The 19,952-nt window shown below is 40.5% G+C and overlaps 1 protein-coding gene across 2 annotated transcripts in view; it reads left to right on the top strand.

Annotated features, from left to right (window-relative positions):
• The window catches only part of kcng4a (potassium voltage-gated channel, subfamily G, member 4a), a 42,227-nt gene extending 22,279 nt beyond the window's left edge, over nt 1-19,948 (top strand). For both annotated transcript variants that reach the window (XM_085165494.1, XM_085165495.1), the window contains exon 4: nt 4,566-19,948. In XM_085165494.1, the coding sequence (XP_085021620.1) occupies nt 4,566-5,441 (876 nt within the window). In that variant the 3' untranslated portion in view covers nt 5,442-19,948. The remainder of the gene's footprint in view (nt 1-4,565) is intronic.
• Nucleotides 19,949-19,952: the final 4 nt, after the last annotated feature.

Genomic DNA, 19,952 nt, shown 5'->3' with positions numbered 1-19,952 from the left:
TAATGATTTGCTGTGGTGTGTCTTTTCCTTTAGTTCAACAAAAATATCAAGCAATAAGTCCTTCAGACCTCTGGAGAAATCATATATAGCCATCGTGGTTCTACTTTTAACTGTGTGGGCTGCAGCTTTATTGAATGCATTTTAATATCAGGTGTTAAATTTGTCACGGTCCTGAGTCGGTTCGACCCAGCAGTTTGAGTTTCTTATGTTTTAGTTTATTTTTCCATTATGGATCATTTCTTATTCTCTGGTGATACTGTTTTGATTATAATTATGTTCTGTTCCTTTAGCTATCCGATGATGATGATGATGATGATTATTTCTGGTTTAGGTCTTGCTATCATGCCCTCATCTTTAGTTTAGGTTGCCTGTGCTTAGTCTTCTCTGCCCGCATGTCCCTCTGTCTGTCCATGGTGTCTTGTCTGGTCCTCTGTGTCTGTTAGCTTCCTGTTTTATTCTGAAGGTATTCTGAACGCGACCATGACACTATGGCTGTGTCCCAATTCAGGGTCTGCACGCTTGAAGTACGCGCACTACGCGTACTACGTACGGTGCGTACTATAAGTACGAGAAGTGAGGAAGTGAGAGGCTTGTGAAATGGGACGGTCTAGCCTTCGTCGCGCTGTTCAGGTTGCCTAGCAACCATGATACTAACCGCGAGACACGTTACATACAGCTTTGTTTGACAGAAATGGAGAAAAATGTTTTGTTTGTCATTCATTTTTGTCATAACATCACTTTGATTAGTTGAGTATCTGAGGCTGAGACCACAGGACTGTAAAACATGATTGTTGGGCTTCATTTCTGTACTGAACAGTCATTTAAGATTAGCTAGTAAATAACAATTAGCTAATGTTGTTCATGAGACTAAAATCATCTCACTGTGGAGATAGATAGATAGATCTTTACAACTAAGTTAACGCTGAAAGTACAAACATCACTAATGTCACATAACTTTGCCAACATGTGGCCAACAGCAATGTTTTAATGTTCTTCGTTATTAAACATTCGCACATGAATAAGTGACGTCATATTCAGTACTTACTTTTGACAGTTCACTCTTCGGCCGCTCCCTTCTGCCGTATTTTGCTGCAAAATTATCCACACCCACCGCCGCGCTATGAATTGTGGGATATATGGGACCACGAAGCGTGCACCGGACCACGCTTGATATTTGGAGTATGCATTTGAAGTACACTTCGAATTGGGACAGCCGTCGTCGCGTGGCGGTGACGTAATCACACTTGAAATGCGTACTTCAAGCGTGCAGACCCTAAATTGGGACACAGCTAAAGACACACTGGGTTTAAATACACTGAGGCAGTAATCAAGGGACGAGAGACGGGAGGGGAACACACCTGGGGAAAATCACAACTGACGAGGCAGGGGAAACGTAACTGAACACACTCACATAAGACAAGGACCTTCAGAATAAAACCAGAAATTATCATCATGATCATCATCATCATCATTGGATAGCTAAAGGAACAGAACATAATTATAATCAAAACAGTATCACCAGAGAATAAGAAATGATCCATAATGGAAAAATAAACTAAAACATAAGAAACTCAAACTGCTGGGTCGAACCGACCCAGGACCGTGACAAAATATGTCATAAATTCTCTGAAACGTTATGATGCAATGACCAGCTTAAGAGCGATGTCGCTGTCGACTCAAAGGCCAAAATAAAACAAAGAGTTTTTGTGACTTTGCTGAGAAACCAAAAGGAAGCTGTAAGCGATCATGTTGCCTGCTGGATGTCTCGGCTAACATATTAACTACACTCATGTTAATGATACACTAAATGTGTTTCCGCCCTGCTCCTCCTTCTAAGAACCATTAAAGGTTCATGTTTATCACGATTGTCGGGACTAAAGTTTATTCATCTGTTTTTGAATCATGTTCAGCAACTTTTACATCATTTCTTTCCGAGAAATCCTCATATTCAGAAAGCAAAATTCAAAAGCTGAACAGAAACAGTGACTGAAATCTTTAATTACTAGTCTAAAAATGGAAAACCAAAGACTGATCGATTTTAATCGATGTCTTCAGTTACCAGAGAGCTTTTTTTTTACTTCTTATAGTCACATAGAGACTTTAAGCCACCTGGGAGACATGAAGCCTCATACATATTGTTTTAGGCTTACAGTTTCATTACAGTGGGGGTCAGTTCCTTCTAAAATCAAACATTTTTCAAACTCACAAACCTGCGATGTAAAACTATTCGACCATAAGATAGCAAAGAGGTCAGGCTTAATTTTATTTCCATGCAGCAAGTGAACGATGTGGAATCTTGGGTTTGAATATTTTACTGGGTGTAAACACCATAAAACTCAGCGAAGCCTTGAAAGAAGCTGATGCTGCATTATGCTACAGTATGCAAGTCGTACTGGATGTAAATCTAAAGCAACATGAAGTTACTTAATAAGTGTTTGTCCATTAAAAATGATCAAAAGAACTATATCTGCCATAAAAGGCCTTATATATAAAACATTAACGCAATACAATCAAATAAAATTAAGATCCTTTTCAAAAGCATTTAAACAGTTAATATTAAGACCTGTTCAAATGTAGATTGTAGAGCATAAAACCTACAAAGTGTCTCACCGAGACTAATTTGTCCTGAACTTTAAAGAACTAAGATTCATGCCAGAGAGCTGAGAGACTGTCCTCCTTTATAGACTGGATAAACGCTGCTATTATCACTGCATGATGCAACCTGCACAAAGCAACATCTTTGAAAGCCACAATATCTTAGCACACATATTCCTGCACCAGCATTGCAAAGTATGCAGAGCAACTCTGCAGAAATGAAGCAAAAAGGTAAAACATCACAGTGGGATTAAAAAGAGTGAAAAAGGCAGAGATAATGCAACACGAAGTAAACAGATGTAGGTATGTATGACAGATATAACGCATAGAGACACTTCACTTAGTGGAACGCTGAATGAATGAATGAATGAATGATTCAATGAATGAATGAATGAATGAATGATTGAATGAATGAATGATTGAATGAATGATTGAATGAATGAATGAATGAATGAATGATTCAATGAAAGAATGAATGATTCAATGAACGAATGAATGAATGATTCAATGAATGAATGATTCAATGAATGAATGAATGAATGATTCAATGAATGAATGAATGAATGAATGATTCAATGAATGAATGAATGAATCAATGAATGAATGAATGATTCAATGAATGAATGAATGAATGATTCAATGAATGAATGAATGAATCAATGAATGAATGAATGATTCAATGAATGAATGAATGAATGAATGATTCAATGAATGAATGAATGAATGAATGAATGATTCAATGAATGAATGAATGAATGAATGAATGAATGATTCAATGAATGAATGAATGAATGATTCAATGAATGAATGAATGAATGATTCAATGAATGAATGAATGAATGATTCAATGAATGAATGAATGAATGAATGAATGATTCAATGAATGAATGAATGAATGAACGATTGAATGAATGAATGAATGAATGGACGATTGAATGAATGATTGAATGAATGAATGAATGAATGAATGCAGGCTTTAATGCAGAAGGAGAGCAGTGTGAGGGGCGAGCACAGAATGAAGAATGAGAGAGGAGGGAGTCCGAGGAGGGCGATACAGGAGGAAAGAAGAATAAATGATGAGAAGGTGGAGATGGAGGCAGAGAGATGAAGGAGAGGCTTGCAGGAGGAGAAAAAAGTTGTGAGATAGAAGGGAAATGAATGAGACACAGTGCAGATAAAAGCAGAGAGTGAGCAATGAGAAACGTGGGGAGAAATGTGGGGGGAGGCTGATGAAAGGAGTGTCACAGAGAAGACATAAACAGTGTCTGTCTTAATAATGCAGTCTCACATTCAGCCTGTGTACACTGTGTAAAAACCAAATAACTCATAACATTATGAAAAACTGATGATTCCCATCATCGGGGTGCAAAGTCTCCTCTTCACAGAGGGGATACTTTACCATGTTCCTCACTTACTACAGTCAGAAACCGACAACAAAGCGTCGCCTGAAGAAACTGCGCTTCTAAGAGAAACATTGTAGCAAATACTCAGAACAACATATGTTCAAAGTCGCATGACAAAGAGCTGTCCTGGCTGCAAGGGATATATCTGTGTGATGGCACAAGTGTGTGAAAACGAGGGTCAGTTAGCAGCAGTGTCATGTACACACACACACCCCACTCCCACTATTCTTTTAGAGGAGTTTTTTTATTATTGCATTACTCTTCGTTGACACTGTCGTTGGAGGGCACACGAGTTTCATTGCATTTTGTCGCCACTCCCAAGGAGGATTAATCCTCGAGGTCTTCCCAAATGCAATAATTGATCGATCGCGTCACTTTATGACCCACCAGTGCAGCTGCAGTAGCTTTAGCATACTGACCGAATGTAACTTATGATTAATTAATGAATACCAAAGACGATTATCTGACCTCTGAATCTTCTGCTTTTCTCACCATCTGTCTTACTCCCTGTCAATTCCCGCTTCTCTTATCCTCGATTTCTCTGCCTTGCCTTCTCTTCCACCTCAGGGCGAGTGTTCATCTAAGTGCTACAACATGTTCATCATAGAGACGGTGTGTGTGGCCTGGTTCTCCCTGGAGTTCATCTTGCGGTTCATTCAAGCTCAGAGCAAGCTGGACTTTCTCCGCGGGCCGCTCAACATCATCGACGCCATGGCCATCCTGCCCTACTACGTTTCCTTGGTGGTGACAGAGAAAGACCCAGAGCTGGAACACGAGAGGCCGGGAGGAGGTAAGGGCTACCTGGACAAGCTAGGCCTGGTTTTGAGGATCCTGCGAGCGCTGAGAATTCTCTACGTGATGAGGCTGGCTCGCCACTCTCTCGGCCTGCAGACGCTGGGGCTGACGGTGCGACGCAGCACCCGGGAGTTTGGCCTTCTGCTGCTTTTTCTCTGCGTCGCTGTCACCCTCTTCTCCCCGCTGGTGCATTTGGCTGAGAGCGAGCTCACAGGTACCCATGACTTCAGCAGCATTCCCGCCTCCTACTGGTGGGCCATTATCTCCATGACGACAGTGGGATATGGCGATATGGTGCCCAGATCCATTCCGGGACAGGTGGTAGCACTGAGCAGCATCCTCAGTGGCATTCTCATCATGGCCTTCCCTGCTACTTCCATCTTCCACATGTTCTCCCGCTCCTACCAAGAGCTCAAGATGGAGCACGACCGATTGTTCAAAGAGGAGTGCGTGGCCGCCGCTGCAGCTGCTGCTGCCAGTGGGGAGCAACAGGAGGCGGGAGGTGAAGGAGGCGGCGAGAACTCGGCTCCACCTAAAATGCATCTAGACAAGGATAATGTGCACTTGCTGGAATCTCTGGCTCTGTTAGGGAAAGGTGGCGAAGCTGCTGGGAATAATAATCACAGCCTTCCGGCAGCAGCTTTCTGAGCTGCATTTGCACAGACTGACCTCTAAGATGTGACTGTGCAGTACACGATGAAAGTGCTGCTTCCAAAAGGCCTCGCTATCTACACAGCTCTGAGGGCATCTGCATTGTTTGGATAAAAAGAGATTAAGCAAACATTACGCATTTCTTTTGCTCTTCAAGGATTTCACAAGGAGTAAAAGCGTCTGCGCTGAGAGACACACAACCCTTTAAATCGGATGATTTTGACCAGAAAGCCTCTGCAGCAATATTAGTAAACGGCTGCGTCCATAAACATGCAATATTCAATCCAAAGTTGCTTTTCCTCCCACTGTGAAAATACTGACTGCAACTTTTCGTTTCATTCTCATTACTTTTTAATCCGTTGCCTACAGTATGACCTCAGTGTGTTTCGTACTGTATACTAGCTTGAAGCCATGCTCTAGCAAATTGATTGTCTCATATATGATGCGATTCATCTCTCTTGTGTATATTTCTATGCTTGGACTGAAACGGTTTCTCCATTCTCAAATATAAACTCCAGGTAAACGATTAAGAAATTGCATAATTATTCCAAATGTTCGTAATCAGTGACGAAAGGAACGGACATGGAGGGAAAAAAGGTGTTTTTATTTGAATGAAGACGAGCGTGAGTGAGAGAGAGTGAGCACTTAAACCATGAAATGTACTTTGCAACGCTCCAAATAAAAGCTCTCCTAGTAATCTGAGAGAAATCCGTTTTCTGGTCTGTATTTTTTTTCCTTGGTACGATCGTCTAATCTCTGCTCGTCTGGGATGCTCAATCAGAGTCCTACTGCTGAACATTTACTCTGAAGAAACAGAAACAGCTGTCGCCGCCAGACAGAGAAGTATTCTGTGAATTCTGCTTCTTACATCACCTTCTTGTTTTCACGCGCACAATTACAGCACTGTGTCTCTCTAATGTCTAATCGAATGTTTTTAAGACAACAGTCTCTGGTTATTGTTGATCTTCGTGTCTGGAACAAATCTGTCCTCATCTCACTCTGTTTAATCCCGCTGTGGCCTTTTGGACCTCTCAGAGTTGTTTTACTGAGAAGAGTTGCCTGCAGGACGTGGGGTCCAAGAAGGGACCTGACAGATGTGGATGTAATCTAGATTAAAGTTGGGATTAAAACCCCCACAGGGAAACGGGTTCCTGCCTGAAACTCAACTTCATCCAGTTACTTCAAATAAGATTTATCTTTTTTTTCTCTATTATTTCAGCGGCAATTTCTTTTGCTTTATTGTGGTTTTCATGCGTTAGAATTAAGATTTACATGCACATGATGAAGTTTTTTATCCATCTGTATACTCGGTAGGTAAAGACACATTGATATTATAAACCGTATATAATGGCGTTTTGCAACACTGATCATAACTCGTATGGACCATTATTCTAAAAGCAGCTACGGGGTATAAAGTATTCTCATATGTTTGTGTAGCTCATCGTCACAAATCATTACTGATGCTCAAAAGTAAAGTTCAGTCCAAAAAGTCAAAAGACAAGAAAGATGAATGTTTGATAAAGACCTTTTCAAGGACTTTTGCTTTTGAGCGACACTTTTTAAACGACTAAAACATTTTATTCTAATTTGAAAATGTTCTAATATTTTCTCTTTGCAGAAAGTTGCATTAAAAAAGTAATATCATTTAGGATGTTGGAGCCAGCAGGGTGTTTGCTAAATAAAGCTTAAATAAAGCCCTTTAATTTTTTGTACAGGAATCGGCCCATTGTTTTATGAAGGTAATGGAAAGTTGTGTGGGGTCAACCCTCAAATATATCTTTGTGTTTTACATTTTTATTTGACCTTTCCAGTTAACACGTCACTGTTTTTGCATTAATAAGGCAAATATGTAGAAGAAGACACGCAGACACGGAGGCGAGAAGGCCATGAAAAAAAAGTATATTTAGACAGTCTGTGTAGAACAAAAAATGACTGTTACTTAGCTTAGTGGACATGTTTAATGCAGCTTCAAATCATCATGGTAAGCTAAGCTAATTACATCCTGGCTCTGTCTCCATACAAACATAACAGCAGCAATAATCCTCTTACCTAACTCACGTGGTTAGATAAGAAAATAAGAACGAGCATTTTCCAAAAACGACAGTGCTCAGTGCAATTATCTGCTCACACTGTTTCAATCTTATGTATCAATCTTAACAGGTTCTGATTAGTATTGATAACAATAACAAAAATGTCACAATTATGTAATTTTGGACAAAGCAATGCTACGGGTTATTCAAATAAAGAAATCACACAGGAGGGATCAGAGGAAGACATTTAACTAAAGTTTTAAGTAAGTTTTCTAAATAAAGACCTATTGGCCATGCTTGTAACCAGAATTGTGTAATGTAGTGAGGGACTGACACACCAGAGGGGAACACAGACCTTCAAAGTAAAACAGGAAACTCACAAACTGTTTTACAAACACAAACTCAGAGGCATGAACTGAGCACAGAAGGGAGAACACTAAAACATTAAGAACTAATACAAAATAAGAATCAACACAAAACACAAGATGATATCAAAATGAAACAAAACTCTGGGTCACCGATCCAGGACCACGACACTTTCTCTCTTTCTTGCACGGCCAGATGCACGGATAATCTCTCACACGTCTACTTATTTTTTCATCCACGGTTTTAGGGGGAGTATTTCTTGCTCATTGACAGTCGAAAGGTCGCTGCATGCATTCATTGTTCCCTGATGTGGGCGCCGAGGAACCCTTGACAATGAAACTGTGATAAGAAAGGCTGAACAAATAAAGTGAACTTGAAAAATGTGTATGTCATGCTTCTGGTAAAATAAGAACGGAGGTGCACAGCGGGGATGTGGTAGAGGTGTTTGGATGGAGGTGAGGATTGGGACTCAGCATACAGCAGATAGAGCATCTGTCATGTATGTCGCTTCTAGCTCTGTGGCATTAAAGAAATGTCAGCGGACGCTTATTACAGTTTTGGGGAAGGAAGAGAAGAAGAAAGTCTGTCATGATGGTAGCTCAGGTAGGCCCCAAAGTCAGGCTTTATCCAGAGACATCAGCTGCCCTCACTGCCAGTCAACATCTACTAATGCTTGGCGCTACTGCTTAAGCTGATTTATCCTGCACACAGTTCTGTGCATCTGCAAGTTACTTTGCAACCCACCCTAACCTCACCTCTTTTTTTCACAACCCTAATCAAGGTCAAGTCTGTTTTCGTTCATTCTTTCTGTTTTCTGGGTCTTCTCTCAGCTGGTCTCATGCCCTGCAGCATTCTGTGTATGTGGATGGGTATGGATGCGTTTTATACGTGGATGTGACGAATTGAAGTTCCCCAAAACAGTCACACCACCAAATACGTGTAAGTCCCTGCAGATGGAAGCAGTCCCAATACAAAGTAGGATATTCTCCCTGGTGGTTAATACACGTGAAGTTACATTTACTAATATGGTAAATCATCCACCCTGGCAGAAACTTTTAATGAGCAGCTCAGCAGATTATTTGTGTGGTTTTTTTTAAAAGGTTAATATTTGGTGTCACCATTTTCCATTAACTTTTTTAAAGATGATAAATAAACAATTTATGAAACCACCACTCATTGTGAGGTTTATGCCACAGATGCCCTTAATTAATGCTACTTATCATTACCAAAATCAATTTTATGTTTTTTATGGTTCACATCGTACAAACTCTGTAATCAAATTGTATCCAACAACTTTCAAATGTACTGTTTTATAAGATAAGCTGAAAAAATAGCAAAGCAAATGATTCATTTTATGCCAAATTACACTTATTTAACTGCAGAAAAATTGGGGTTGGTGGTTGATTTTAATTGTTGATTAATTTCTGACTGATCAGAGAAGTCTTTCCTGGCTTTGGGTTTCAGAACATGAATTCTGTAATTTGCTTAAAAAATAATGATGTCATTTTCTCAAATGTACTTAAATTACTGATGTTGTCTTGTTTTATGACATATAGTCACATATAGCACTGTATATTGACATATGCTACAATATTCCTTATAAATTACATATACATATGCATGTATCACTTTACCTCAGTTAATGAACTGAGTGATCATGTTGAGACTTATCAGATTTTTGTCTGGTGTCATGCTGGGGGGGACCCACCAGTCTTCAACAACCCAAACCCCCAAAGACCCAAGAGCCAAGTAAGGAGGAGAAGTAGCTGTTTAATATTCAAAGCCAGCTTTGCTTTCATCCTGCATTTGTACTGATGACAGCTAAGGCTACAGTTAACTGGTGTTAGCTTGTTGGAGGTGCTGTCATTTTCATAGTGAAGCTAACACTTGGATTTCAGTTGTTCCACAGCCATGAATTATTACAGGTTCAAGACAGCAGTGAGAAAAGGGCATCGTATGTGCTTGTAGGGACACGTGAAGTGAGCTGCTTGTTTTAATCCTTGGAGCAGTCTTTGTGAGTAGATGTGCAGATTTTGATTTTTAACATTTTTTGTTCTGGAATAAATAAAGTTGAGAAATATTTCATACTACAGCTTTTACTGGTTGTAATAAGGTCAAATTGCAAAATTGTAGGGTTTTCATCTTTCCTTTTCTTTTTTTGTAGCAGTTTTACTTCAGGGAAGCTGCTGCTAATGTGGCGAGAGGGTGATTCTTGTACTGCAGAGATGTTCAGGCAGGAGGTGCAGCGTCATCTGTATGACATCTTTTATTCAACACAACCAGTTTGTAAATGTCAAACATTTTCCTATATAGCAAATTTTACCTTGATGTGAGATTATGCACTGATTCTGCGATGCTGGGATACACCCCCACTGAGCATTTCTCTTCTTTGTTACAAGAATTTTCTTAATTCCCTCCATGTCATGAGATAGGATAAGCTGGTGTTTGATTTTTTGCCATAGGCATCATAGTTGATGCACACCATAAGATATATGGTAAGATATGGATCCAATTAAACTGCACAGGCACAGACTATCAGCACAGAAATCCCCACAGAGGACATATCCCACCATCTAGATAGAGAGCACTTGGCTCAGACCGCAAATGTAGATTTTAATCAGCCGAAGGAGTCTTCCTCGTGTCCCTGTGTGTTTTCTGACTCTAATTTAAAGGAATAAAATGGAAAAGGGAAGAAAATGCATTCTGCCATTAATGTTTGACTGTAAGGACACTGAACCAGTTTGTTCCAAACAAAACCAAAAAAACATCTCAAGAAAAAGACAAACACAAGCTGTTGTTGATGAGTTTCTATGTGATTTAATATTTGAATATTTGTTAGTGGGAAATCAGAGAATTTGTGTAGATTTGATAAAAATATAAAAGACAGAAAAAAGAGAGACAGAGGAACATCAGAGAGAGGCAGTGGACAGAGAAAACAAGTCTCTGTAAGTGTCTTCTTATCTAAAGCCAAGCACATTTTTCATGTGCCCTTTATTACGTGGCAGCTTGACTTGATGGTCCACTGCCCTTTAATACCTTATAATAACAGAGGACTCACACAAACACGCTCGCATAAAGACAGTGAACTTGGTAAAAGATTAACACAAACATGCTAAAAAATGTCCAGAAAAGCTCCGGAGGGAAGCTCAAGTAGTTACAGTGAGGCTCGTAATAAAAAAAGTCCTTCAGAGATTTGCAGCAGGTTTAATTTACTGAAGTATTTTACCATCCTCTACAAAAGTGACGTTTAGTGTCTGTAAACATTCATGCTCTAACAATAACCCTGATTAACTCTGCTTACCCAGGACCTGCAAGCCAGCACAGAGGGACAGAAAGGGGAAATCAGCAGGCCAGACCAGCATCAAACTGAATATAATACAGTCGTTAAACATTCCTTTTCAGCTGTGTTGAACTCAAAGATTACCTGAGGCTAACCAGATAACTGTTTACAAAAACCAAACCTCCTGTTACCTGTGGATACAAATTAAACGGGGAGAGGAGAAACAACAATGCAAGTAACATGCATACACACAAAGGCTTCTGCACAATGAGGCCACCAACACATAATCCACATCTTTGATGTATGAACCCGATTCATTTAGGATGCTGTGTAAAAATTTAATTCAGTGATTTGCAAATTTCATGAAATTATATTTTATTCATAACAGAAAACAGAAAACATCTCAAATGTTTAAACAGAGAAAATTCACCATTTGAAGTTATCTTTAATATTATGGCAGTAACACATATCAAAAACGTTAGAACGAGGGCTGCCACAAACTATTATTTTATTAGTCAACTAATCAGATCATCATCCATTGGACGTAAAACATACAGCTTACACCAGCAGCATCTGCTCTTATATAACTATCATTAGCTTACAGCTTTAAGTGTTTAAGGTATGTGCCAACTAAAAATAAAGACAAGATGATAGTTTATTAAATTTTAATGAAATTTGCAGATTGTTTCGGTGAAGTTTAATAAACTCCTTGCTATCTAAAATATAACAGGACACCGGAGTAAATTCTCGAGCATCTCACACTTCTGATAATCAGCTGTCTGCTTGACCTGTATTCAGCTGTGTAAAAACTATAACTTTAATCTCAGCCAAACCGATTTACTCAGGAACAAATAAAATACTAAAAAAAGCCAAACAATAACATTTTTAAGTTATCTAAGTAACTTATATATCATGTTTAACCTGAGTAGTGAAAGACGGCGGTGGGTTTGAAAACGATTAGCGGGAGTCCGGTGTTCTCACGGCTCTAGTGAGCCTAGCCCCCGGCTAGCTATCGAGCTAGTGCGTAACAGACGTCTCCGAAAACGTCGGAGCGCTTTTGAAAATATGTGGTGTCTTGATAAACTGAGCAGATATTTGAGGTTTACACAGCTACATTCTCGCCTGAAAATATGTTAAACGTTTATTTTGTGACCCAGAAAGAATAATAAGAGTAATATTAAAACTAACTAGCTGTTAGTTGGAAATTGTTGGAAACTGAGCTGGGCTGCGCTATGAATTCTGGGATAGTTTGGGCCACGAAGTACACACCCAACCCATCCTTCAAATCTGGGGAAATGAAGGGCGCATTTGTCGGAGTCTTCGAATTTGGACAGTCTTCCTCGTGTCGCTGTAACGTAATGGACTACTTGCACTAGGGCATGTGACGTATTTCCGTTTCCAAATACTACCGCTTGGGCGTTTCCGGACGTTTGTTTATCTGTCGGTAGCTATGCTAATGTCGCTTCAGAATGAGTATAAAAAGGAAAGTATTTAAAACAGAACAACCTGTCTTTATTGGACACTGAATAAAGATACAAGTACCATTAGCATTATTTCTGTATTACTCATGTCAGCACGTCTTAAACATATATATTTTACACTTAGCAAGAGTAGCATTAGGTAGTTAACTACCTCCTTAGTTAGCCAACTACCTAACGCTATTATAACAGTGTCTAACAACAAAAGTGACATTAGTTAAGAAAACCTCAACTATAGTTTCGGACGACATAAAATACCGTTTAAGAAAACATGTAATATAAAGAATTGACATCAAATGAAGGACATAGTGGAGTAAAGTAGTGTTTGCATTTGACGTTAGCTAGCATTTCTTTGTCGGTTAATTTACGTTTTCTTACCTTCGTAGTTGTGTATATATGATGCAGCATATAACTTAAATCCTTTATCTAATTTGCTGGCGGGGGTAGTCGTCACTCTGCAAATCCGATGAACATCAGTGTTGTTCAATTTTGGGAGCTCTTGTAGGCAGCGAGTGTAGAACGTCGCCATGGTTTAACCACACCGGAAGCACTGGGGCAGGACTACATCGAACGCGGAAGTGATTGTGCAAGTAGTCCATAGGCCTACAAATGCGGCACAGGAGGATGCTATACCGGACACAGCTTCTTCTTCTTCTTCGGGCTTTAACGGCAGCTGGCATCCTTGTACATGCAGTGCTGCCATCTTCTGTTTCAGTCTGTTATTACACTCTTAAATCCTACTACTTATTTCTGCGTCTTTTGGGATCTTACAAAGCTTCAAACGACGCGTCGACTATGAAATTAGTCGTCGACGACATCGTGACTAGTCGACTAATCGTGGCAGCCCTAGTTACATCAAGGCTGTTAACCACTGTGCAGCACCCCCTCCTCTTTTAACAAAAGTCCACGAATGCCTGGAAACTAAGGACACCATGTCACAGAGTCCCAGCATCTTCTGAACTGGTTTTGTTACCAAAGTTACCAGATGTGCCTGCAGACACATATAAACTTGAGTGACATCCCATTCTTAATCCATAGTGTTCAATGTCCCACCGTTTGCAGCTATGACATCTTCAGCTCTTCTGGGAAAGCTTTCCACAAAGTTGAGGAGTCTGTTTATGGGAATTTTTTTCTTGCAGAGGTACATTTGTGAGGTCGGACACTGATGCTGGAGGGGGCAGCCTGACTCAGGCTCTGCTCTAATTCATCTCAAAGGTACTCTATCAGGTTACTGCACCATGCTGGAATTCACTGAGCTCCTGAGATCAATCGCTTCTTTTATAAATGTGTGGAGGTGCTTCGGTGCCTGGTTTTTTCCCCCCTTGGCTATGGAAGTGCCTGGAGCTTCTGAATTCAATGATTTGGACGGGTGAGTGAATACTTTGGCAATATACTGTATACTAATGTATTGAATAACATCCAAAAGTACAGTAATGTAACAACACAATCTGGTTTAGACACTATGAAATGTGTTTCTCTAATAGTAAAACATTATCAGCTTCCTCCAGGAAAGCCATGCTTGAAATGTTTCTAATGATAGGAGAGAGCTGTCTCCGCTCACTACATGAACAACATGTTTGATTCTGTTTAAATAAACCTAATGAACACAACAAAGTGCTGCTAGTCTAGACTTAACTGCAGGGGAAAGATACTTACTAGCATCACATTGTTTGAGTGTCCCGCTTAACATGACTGAGTCAAGCACAGGAGCCAGAGTCAGGACACCGGTGCAAGGTGTGTGATCTTTTTTCACATTTCTATAGATATATATCCATCCATGGTATCTACTGCTACTGAGGTTGAGCACACTTAATGGATAACAGGGATAGCGCCGTAGGTAGTGTTTGTTTTGTTCCATATTCATATTCATCTAATTTCATCAACACCACAGGAGATTAACAAAAGAGCCACTTGTTTGCACTCCCAGGTTGAGAACCATTACCATTTTGCGTATGTGTTAAGTGATAACATGCTAAGGACAGATTATCTGGTGAACACTGGCGTGTTTGCACTGTCATTGGGGCGGCTGTGGCTCAAGTAAATAGCTGCTTTGCTCCTCTGGTGTACACATCAATATATCCTTGGACAAGAAGATGAACCCTGAGTTGTCCCTGATGCTTTCAGTGGAGTGTGAGTGTGTGAATGTTAGAAAATATGCTTAAGCATAGATAAAACATTATATGAATATATATGTGTGATTAGGTGAATGAGACTTGCAGTAGGAAGCACTTTGAGTGCCCAGCAGGAGTATACTGCATCATTAGCATGCACATCTCATAGAGCATCTAGCAAAATTGTGTTACTTTGTAATGTTACATTTTGTAACATATTTTCTGTAATAAATTAGTTAGTGGTGCAGTTTCTATGACGATACAGTCGCAGAGATGATAGAACTCTAAATATTATGCAATTCAAAGCAATTAGTCCATCAAAGAAATAGCATAATGGGAAGCTGTGGGAATGTTACAGAATTCAGGGGAAGTATTCCCCTGTGAAATCGTTATTTAAAAAACAAACACTCCAACACCAGCTGATCCCACTCTTTAAGTCCAAGCTTCCAACTCATTACCTGTAAAGACTCAATCCTTGTGTTTACAGGTAACACAAGTGTGAGCAACCTTGTGCTTTAACACATCTTTCACCTGGGGACCAGAGCAAGACGAGCAGGTGAGGGCGAACCATCCATTTATTTCAGATTCGGTTTGAACTGCTGCAGAGTTTTAAATGTTTTATGAAGGAATGCTAATGTGTCTCTTTGTACACTGGTGTTACTGTGAGTGAGAACTAGCATATATGTCAAGTTGAAATTATGGGAGTGTAACAAGGACATAAGCCATTCAACAGCACAAAATCCGTTGAGTCGTCTTGTTTAGTCCTGTTTGATCTTCTGCTGGAAACACCAAATTAGGTTTAGAACTACAGGTTACAGGATACCGAGAGGCAGAGAAAAAATGTAGTGTAATTTTTTTAATGAAGACATCAGACAATAGCCGACTCGTCCTGTGAGTAACTGTGATCTGATCCCACGCTGCGCAGGGAACGAGACGAGACAAGCGGGAAGAGAAAAAGTAAAAGTTGTTGCTCATTTTCGCTCTGTGTGTCTGCAATATTTCAAACTGGTCATCTGTGGCAAAATCCTGAAAATTCCACTGATTTGGCTTCGTTTTTCTGAAGAATGATAATGGCAAGTGCAAGACTCGCCAACAAAGACGTCCTGTGACTAGTTGATGCCTGCCTGTTAAATCCTTTCAATGTGAAGCAACGGGAGCAGGGAATGTTCGGTTTGTGCTGGCAGAAGCTTAACGTGTAACACTGTTACTAATGCATTACATTATTCGGTGTTAGTGATGGAACCTTTTTTGTTAAAAAATACAACTCTTTGCCAAACTAATGCAAGAATGTGGCATCTCCCAGCGTGCAGCACAAAGGCTGTGAACCACAATGTATTGTTTTTATCACTGAAATGTTTATTAATGAGGTTTACAGGTTGCTTTGAGCTCTTTATCAAACCAAACACTGCTGATTATTTTTAATGTAAAAAAAAAGGGGGGGGGGGGCAGTAGAAGACCTGAGTTCGGTTGGCTTGTTCTTCCTCCTGTCATCATCAAAAACACTGCCATCTGGGCAGGCCCACACACACCTGTGCTTTCTGGGAGTTTGCCACGGAGAGGCAAGCAAAGACTGAAGCATTCAAGCAAAGGTGGAGAGCTGGGACAGAAGGGTGATGCAAGGAGAGACTGTCCTTCGGGTAGACTGCAACTTTTACTCTCTTCAGCCATTTACATGGTTGGACAAATACATAAAAAGGATACAGAGAGTGATTTTGGAGCAGAAACATAGATGGAAGTGAGTGTGAGAGGCAATACTTCGTTTCTGTGTTCTACCAACTTTTCTCCATATAAAGCTAACTCCTACACCAAACCCGTGTTATCCCCAAGGGGTTCATATTCCTCCACATATGGACTGAACATTGTAATTCCTGTGGACACCCGTACAAAGCAGCCTTGGGGCAGCATCGATGCACCTGTTCATGTGTCATCATGAATTAACCGACATCTACATCAAAAGGGTCAAATCTATACCCCCCCAGGGCATGTTTTGGCTGAGTTTGCGTGTATCTGCAGAATTTCTGACAAGGCTGTCAGCCACTCTCCAGAGGAAGCCCTTTCCAATTCCCCCCTCTCTTCTTCACTCACTAGAATAATTCACACTCAGCTATAAACAAAAGCGACTGCCAAACATTCTTGGGGGCTGAGCGTGTGGAGAAGATTGAAAGGATAGCTGCAAGTTTTTGAGGTGTGTGAATGTGGGGTGTGCGCTGCAGTGTGTGTGGGTTGGTGCGAGCGATTGTGTGATATGGTTTTTAAGCAGGCTTGAATCCTAAATGATCATTGACTAAACTGTTTTGTGAAGGAGAAGAAGACGAAAGAGCGGGGAAGGTGCCGAGGGCCAGTTTTACAGAACGCGACCAGACTAAAAATGAGCTCCAAAGACATCTTTCAACTCTCACTGGTTTGGGAACCTTTAGTGCAGAGTTCACAAACTCATTGGTCTTTAATTAAAACATCAGAGGTTAATCAAAACGATGCCCTGTTGCATATATGAATTTATAATGAACTGAAACATAGTATCCATTTTTCTTTAGCTACAAGGACATTTGGAAACTGGGAAGATAAAAAATACCCAAAAGATTTAAATCGCTCTTGCAATCCTTGATGTGGTGTGTGTGTGTGTGTGTGTGTGTGTGTGTGTGCCAAGCCTCCAGCAGGATCTGAGTTAAGATTTGTCTTTCATTGCAGACAAACAGACTGATCGGTTGAAGTTGATTTGCTGGACATTTGGCTGCACTGCTAATCAGAGAGCAGGGATGAGGTCCAGCGGTCTGATGCCAGCAGATTCTTTTCCTGTTTGATTACAATCTCTTTGTTCTTTTCCAATGACCTTGGCTCATCACACACTCGAGTGTCTGATTGCATCACACGTCTGCCTTGTTAGCTTTTATGGCCGTTACTGCGGCGCATGTGTGAGTGGCTGTTGGATGCAGTCGGTGTGCATCAGGGAAGTTCTGTCTTGTCTAAGAGTCTCATTGCTGTGTGTTGGTGACATGCACAAATGTTAAAAATGTAAATTTGCATTCACACAGCTACTTTGAGGCAGTATTGATTTAGCTGGGTGGCAATTTGCTGCTAATGACACAAAGAGACAGACAACCATTCGTAGTCACAGTCACACCTGTGGGCAATTTAGAATCCCAGATAATCTAACCCCACAAACTGCATGTCTGTAGACTATGGGAGGAAGACGTACCCAGAGAGAACTCATGCAAAACTCATATAGAAAGATCTCGGCCAGATGGCAGATTCAAACCCAGGACCTCCTGGATGTAAGCCACAGTGCTAACCACTGTGGCTCTGCTACCCATTTACCAAACTGTTGATTTAATTACTTCCAATGGTCCTGCAAGCAAGTGAGTGTAAATTATGTCTGTGTACTGGCCCTGTGGAGGACTGACTGTGCCACAATGATGGCCACGACCAGAAGATGGGTAAATATATGGATGGATGGTGCACTACAAATCTTTTAACTGAGGCTAGTGTGGCTAAAAATAGTGCACACAGAGGAAGTGTGTAAGTAAAACACCTGTTGCATTAGAAGACTGAGAGGAAGCTGGCTGTCATGTAACTTCTATGGGCTTCTCTCAAAGCGGTGTTCTGCATTTCACTTTTGTTGCATCACCATCGTGAATGGAAATGAAGAAAAAAGAAACAACAGCAAAGCTTTAGTCAGCATTTCAGTTAGCCGTGCGTGCAGCAGAATCAATGCAACGCTGGCCATGAAGTATGCTACAAATGCAATGATCATTATTTCAGCTGTAACATTGTGTTTTTGAAAAACGTAACATGGCTCTGGATCCCCTCATAGGCACAAAGATCTGAGACTGCGTATGAAAAACAGAAAGTTGACTTGTTTGGTGACGTGTGGGGGCAGACAAACACGTCTCTGCTGCAATAACAATAACAGACATGAAGCCAGATACAGTGACGACAGGCATCAGAGTCCGCACTGAAAGGCACAGTTAATAACACCACCCTGTGCACTGTGTCAGGCTTCAGCAGCACATATTCATTATTCAGGTCTCCATCTATACCACTGTCCCACCTTCCCCAGCATAGATTTGTAATTCATCACCCATTCTTATGAATCTTTAATTGTTTTAAAGCACTCGTTGGTACGTGTGTGTCTGTGTTCTGGGCATTACAAGCAAGCTTTCACCTGAACGTACAATTACTAAAGATACTCTGAAATAGACTGAGATAATTCTTCTGCTGATGTTACATAACAGGTAGGCTGGTCTAAATGATTACCTGGGTGTTGGACAGATGCAGAGAAAGAAGATTGATTCTTTTATTCCATCCCCCACCGTATCTGTCTCTCTAAGCTCTAATACCTAAACAGCACTGCCACGCTGTGACCTTCACCACAGCACAGGAAAGCTATTTGAATTTACTGAAACAAAGAGTGCGAGTCATCCCCAAATCACATTTATGGATATTATTTTTGAAAATATCAAATTCAACATAGGTTAAAAGTACACAGAGTATATATACTTTTACCACTGACAGAAGATTTAATGTGATCGATGAAGCAGGAAGGATCATTTGCTTCCCTATTAAAGGAAGACTTCTCTCTGCCGTCTGCTGACTCACAAGCCCAAATAAACTTGGCCCAAACAATGTGCACTTGGCTTTGTGAAGAGCCACACTAACAATCTGGCACACCACAAACATTGGTACCGTGCCTCTTTAGTGAACTGTAAAGCTCATAAAAGAGACAGTTCATGAGCAGAATTAATAGTTTGCCAAAGTTTATTGGCAGGTTGTTCCACTGAGAGGTGGTTAAAGGAGGTTTACGAGGGGTTTGTCCCAGGTGGTTGTGGAATAATGATGTCACATTTGCATGTCCTTGTTTTACCTTTGCTAATGAATATGTCTGTGGTACACAGGAATAGAGCAGATGAATCCAAATCCATCTGATTCAAACACATTCAAACTAAAATATTATTTATTATGTTATTTTTAGGGATTTTTAGGTACCGATACCGATACTGGTATCGGTATCGGTACCGATACTGTAAAAATGTGGTATCGGTTAACTCGTAAAAGTTAACCGATACCATGAACCGATACTAACTTATTTCATTAATCAGAGGGTGGCTTGTCATTTTCGTTGTAGTTTTTTAGATTGGCCACTAGGGGACATCCCGCGCTAAACAGGCACAGGGTTAGACGAGTAAAAAAAGAGAAACTGGAGGCTGCTGTAGCTAGGCTAAACAAAATGTCAGCAGTGTGGACCG

Source organism: Neolamprologus multifasciatus, chromosome 7 (genome assembly GCF_963576455.1).
Source record: "Neolamprologus multifasciatus chromosome 7, fNeoMul1.2, whole genome shotgun sequence".
Classification (NCBI taxonomy): domain Eukaryota; kingdom Metazoa; phylum Chordata; class Actinopteri; order Cichliformes; family Cichlidae; genus Neolamprologus; species Neolamprologus multifasciatus.
This window is presented reverse-complemented; position numbering and strand designations above follow the sequence as displayed.